Source organism: Centruroides sculpturatus, unplaced genomic scaffold (genome assembly GCF_000671375.1).
Source record: "Centruroides sculpturatus isolate CEXI.00-Female unplaced genomic scaffold, Cexi_2.0 scaffold8, whole genome shotgun sequence".
Taxonomy (NCBI): Eukaryota; Metazoa; Arthropoda; class Arachnida; order Scorpiones; family Buthidae; genus Centruroides; species Centruroides sculpturatus.
Genome location: NW_019384535.1, coordinates 1,074,143 through 1,079,620, shown reverse-complemented (window position 1 = coordinate 1,079,620; position 5,478 = coordinate 1,074,143). Strand labels below are relative to the sequence as shown.

The 5,478-nt window shown below is 28.5% G+C and overlaps 1 protein-coding gene and 1 long non-coding RNA gene across 2 annotated transcripts in view; one reads left to right on the top strand and one right to left on the bottom strand.

Annotated features, from left to right (window-relative positions):
- The window catches only part of LOC111623207, a 74,935-nt gene that overhangs the window by 33,544 nt on the left and 35,913 nt on the right, over positions 1 to 5,478 (bottom strand). The gene's annotated exons all lie outside the window — the stretch shown is intronic.
- LOC111623202 (cathepsin L1-like) overlaps positions 1 to 5,478 on the top strand; it is a 62,220-nt gene that overhangs the window by 22,020 nt on the left and 34,722 nt on the right. Inside the window, exons 3-5 of the mRNA XM_023365698.1 lie at positions 2,862 to 3,001; positions 3,091 to 3,279; positions 3,394 to 3,585. Of these exons, the coding sequence (XP_023221466.1) occupies positions 2,862 to 3,001; positions 3,091 to 3,279; positions 3,394 to 3,585 (521 nt within the window). The remainder of the gene's footprint in view (positions 1 to 2,861; positions 3,002 to 3,090; positions 3,280 to 3,393; positions 3,586 to 5,478) is intronic.

Here is a 5,478-nt window from a genome sequence, read left to right as displayed (position 1 = left end):
TTAGCTATAATGTAATTATCTTAATCTTCACTATCGTTACTTTTTGCCCAGCGAAGCGGGTCCTTGCAGCTAGATTCTAGATTACTTAGAAAAACAGTCTTTTATATATAAAAACAACTATATTACATACAAATAAAAACCGAGCAAAGTGGGTCCTTGCAGCTAGTAGAATAAATTTTCTAATTTTTATTGTATAAGAATCAACTTAGATTTGTTTAGATTATAAAATTGTTAATTCAATTAAAAAGCCAATTTAAATCAGAAATGTTATGATAAATATTATATATTAAACATGCTAAATATTTAAGCAATTTATTAAACTTTAGGAAAATTTTACTTTCTTTACATATAAATTTTGCATTTTGTTTTTATTAATCAAAATTCTATTGGTACTATTCAAAGGAAAAAATTAAGTTTTTAGTAGGTATAAAAACACTTTCTTACATACTTTTCATATCAATTTTGTTTTTGATACTGTTTCACATAAAAACACGTAGTTAATTAACAATTAACTATTCACTCTCGGATACAAGTGACTGGGGTGACGACTACATAAAGACACTCTCAGACTAACAAAAGTATGTTGGAATTTTCACCTTTGACTTGATGCCCAGATCAAGTTACAACAGATCAGTTACAACAATACTAATACCTTGTAAATTGACCATTTATATTGATGTCAGCATTAATTTATATTTATATAATGTATCTATAAAATTATCTTCAAAATGAATAAAACTGAATACATACAGAACTGCTTACTTAAGGCAACTAATCTTGTGTTTATTAAAGAAACATTTTCAGCCTCATTATAACCATCTTCAGCTCAAATACATTTTTAAAGAATGGGCTGCAAACATTAGGTCTAAAATTTGAAATTATATATGTATCTGTTCTAATATTCTCAAATAATCTTTCTAAATATGATGATATTAACAGATACCAATGCATGTTAAGTAAATTATGTATGGAAAGAAATGTTGAACTCATTGTTCTCAAGTGAAATTTGAACAATCAGATATAAATTTTAAAAAATTTATTTTAGATCTTATTATAATAATATTGTTAAAATCCTATATTTTGATAAAATTAAGTTGTAAGAAATTTTGAAATAGCCAAAATTCCAAGAAGTAATTAACCTGTTTAAGTTTGTTCTCTTTTATTTAAATTCATCATCATAAATTTAAACGAATTTGTTTAAATTTAAACATCTTAAAATTAATATTCTACACAATTCTACTCTATGTATTATGTGACACTAAAAACATTTTTTAGTAATGATAGATTGACTTAATTAAACAGTTAGGACTGTGTAAGTTATAAAATTACTAGCAGGTAGGCCCGGCATTGCTCGGGCAAAAGTAACGATAACTAAGATTAAGATTATATACGTTACAGTCAACCTTACCCGTTTTCACAGAATGCAAGAATTGGGTCCCCTTGTTTCCAGACTAATTAGGGAATTTTTAGATAGTTCTAAAAATATGTTCAATTTCCCGCAAAAATGAAAAAAACTGCATCTGCGTCTTGCACATCGCTTTCTCTTAACACTTCCATTGTTGATGGAAGTGTGAGGGACCTTAATCCTGTCCCTCTCCCCTGTGAGGAGGAATTTCGAAAAGTCCCTTCTTAGTGTGAATTCTCATGACGTACCCTAACTGTGTACCAAATTTCAACTCCTAACAGTTTGGGCTCTGCACTTATTATTATTATCAACCCGTCTCGATTATATATATAGATACACTAATAATCAAAAATGAGCCACATAATAAATTTTATTTCAGTATTATTTAAATAAATTATTTTTCACACTTATTTATATTAAATTCAATAAAAATAAGACTGATTTCAATAATCATTAAATAAATTTAGCTTACGTATGACTCATTTATGACATACTATTAAACACAAATCCATATATTGATATCCTAAAGTAAAAATATTAAATGCTTTAACTGAAAAAGTTAACTAATGATAATTTTCAGTTAAAGCAATGATTTTCAAATTGTGGAAGAGCAAGACCCTAATAGAGAGGTGTTGATGGTGGTCTTGCTGAGACCAAACTCTTTGACAATGTCACACTGTTTTACCCCACTTTCACTCCTTCTGATGATTTCTTGTTTTGTTTCAATTGAAATCACCTTTATGTTTTTTTAGAAGCCATGATTTGCACAACACTTGAATAAATTTAAATACCTGCACTAAGGTGATGTACAGTACATAATAAACAAGGGAGTAAGCTGATCCCAACGAGAGCTCTGTACTTCAGATATTCTAATAATAGCAGATTGCCATTGACAACAGCAAAACATTGGAAATATCATTTGCACTTGTTTGCAGAAAGTCCATTGTTTGCCTCACATAACTGCCAAATGAAAAGTCCATTGTTTGCAGCCAGTCTGTTGCTCGAGTCATGTAACGGCCAAACAGAAAGTTCGTCGTTCNTTTACATTCAAATAACTTTTCTTCATTATAAATAATTTAAGAAAGACTAAGACAAGTTTGTTATAGTTTTATGTCCTGTTTTGATTTAATATTTAGTAATAAATAAAAATATATAAATTACTATTTAAACATAAATGTTAATAGTTAGATAGAAGAATGCAAACTGAGTTAAGTTTTTCCAATGTAAAAGTAACATTGAAATGTTTGTAAGTGAAAAGTATGAAGCTTATACTTTATCAAAATTAGTAAAATTATTGTTTTGTATAAAAGGTGGATACTCAGACCAATTGACATATTTTTTTTTATAAAGAAAGACTATCTACTCTATACACAATTATGAAATGTTAAAATATGCCAGTTACAAATATTGAGAGTTAAGGAAATAGAGCATTACATATTTTTAAATTTTTATTTAGGTAAACAATATGAACCTTTAGAAGATTCCTTTCGAATGAAGGTATTTATGGACAACAAGCATAAAATTGCCAAACATAATACTTTATATGAAAAAGGTATAAAGAAATACAAATTAGCAATGAATGAATTTGGTGATAAGGTAAACATTTAAGCTTCATGTGAATTAAATTTTAAAATTTTATTTGAATGATGCTTGATATGGAAATAATCATTTTATGCATGTTTTAGCTTCATCACGAATTTATTCGGAATATGAATGGTTTTAAAAGACAATATCGAAACCAGTATGAAAATGGCTCTACTTATCTTTCTCCATTAAATGTTGAAGTTCCAAAATCAGTTGACTGGCGTCAAGAAGGTTATGTTACTCCTGTCAAAAATCAGGGAGAATGTGGCTCCTGTTGGGCTTTTAGTACAGTATGTATATTATATATTTAAGAATGTAATACATTTGTATTTAAAAAGTACTTTATTTAAGCAAAATAATTTATTTAAAAATTTATGCATAAAGTTAATAATTTTTTGTTTTAGACTGGCAGTTTAGAGGGACAACATTTTCGTAAAACTGGTGTATTAGTTTCTCTAAGTGAACAGAATTTAATAGATTGTTCTAAAAAATATGGTAATGAAGGTTGCAATGGTGGTTTAATGGATCAAGCATTCACTTATATAAAACAAAATCATGGAATTGATACTGAATTATCCTATCCCTACGAAGGAAAGGTATAATTAATTTTTGTTTTTAGATATATTTATTTTAATATTAAAAAATGAGATATTAATTTCAATATTTTTATGTTGATAGTTTACATATTATAATAGAAAAATGTAGGTAATAGAAGTATTTGCTTTAATACATACAATTATAGATTGACTGTCTTTAATATTATTTTGTATTTGATATTTTTGTTTGTGATAGTTGATTCAGGGATTAGCATGGACTAAGCTATTTTACAGAATGTCAAATAGCATACACTGTATATTTATAGATACAATATGTAAAGGACTTTTTCATATATTAATGAGATGCATTTTGATAATTGCAGAATATTTTTTTGTTTTTGAGAACTTCTTGTCTTTGATAGCTCTTATTTAAACTTTAAAATCTTGGTTTCAAATGTCACTCTACACATAACATTGCCCTATGACAAATATTCTTTCATTTTCTAAACAAGTAAATAACTTATTTCAATATAACTGACTAGGCAATCTTCTTTATAAATGAATAAAATTTGATTTTCCTGTTTTTACAACAAATTTATTATTATTAATTAAGTGGCATACAAACATATGAAATCTAGATTCTGAATAATAGAAATAAAATTTGTTGGAATTTTAATAGAATATAAAATATTTTCTATTTACACTTACATCAACAATTTTCTTTTTAAATTACATTCCTAAACTTAAAGTGAAATTAACACTAATAGAATTTTTACTAATATCCCTTTTTATCATGCTTCACGGTAATGGAGAAGTGCTTATGCTAGGACTTTTGTCTGTCTGTCAGATTTTCTTGTGCATGCGCAATGACTTTACTTTCGTGACCTAAGTGTTATGTTCCATTCCATCCATTTGATTCAAACGTTAAAAATTAGGCTTATAACTTAAGCCTAAACTTGGTCGACTAAAAATTTCCAATGCTAGGCTTAGGAGTTACAAAAGTGTTATGTTCTGTTCTATCCATTTATTGCACATGACCACGTGTATGCGCAACTACTTGATTCTATTTTCTTATTAATTTTTAGCAAACTCCACTATAGTCATTTGATCCATTTATTGCACATGTCTATGTGCATGCACAATGACTTCAATTTCGTTACCTAAGTACAGTGGAACCTCGGTATACGACCTTAATCCGTTCCCGATGTTTGGACTTATACTGAATTGGACGTATATCAAATCAACCTTTCCCATAAGAAGTAATGTAAAAATGATTAATCCGTTCTCATGTAAAAAAAATGGCTGGCTTTAAACACCTCGCTTTCCTGGCTAGTTCCTGCTTGATTTTTCATGAGATCATGTATCTTTTTAGCTTTCTTGCAAATAATTGCTTCCGATACGCTGTCTCCAGCAATGTTTTGCAGTTATCCAAAGCAAAAGCAATTTCTTGACATGATCTAATGTCTTCAATCTCTGTTTAGAAATTGATTTAACCCCTTTCGCTACATTAGCAGATTTAATAATGTCTTTATTTTTTGCGATTGTTCATATCGTCGTTCTCGGAATACAGTAGGCAACAGTTAAAATCTCAAACACGCATGCCACTTTCATATTTTTCAACAATCTCTTTTATCAGTTCCATTGTAATTCTAGTCATTTTTTTAGTTTTCTGTCGCTTTTCATTTGCCTTTTTGCGATTCGTGATTAATAAAAATAATAAAATTTTACTTACAAATTAAAATCAGAAGAAATTAAACAAAGTTATAAACCGTTGCACCGCGAACGTCTAGTCTGGTCTAGTACACCGATAGTGCTACTTGTTCATTGATGGCGCGTATAATTGAATTATGTCGTATACCGAACAAAAGTCGTATACCGAGCAAAATTTGTTTCGTCCAAACAGGACGTATTCCGAATTGGACGTATTCTAAAGCAGACGTATACCGAGGTTCC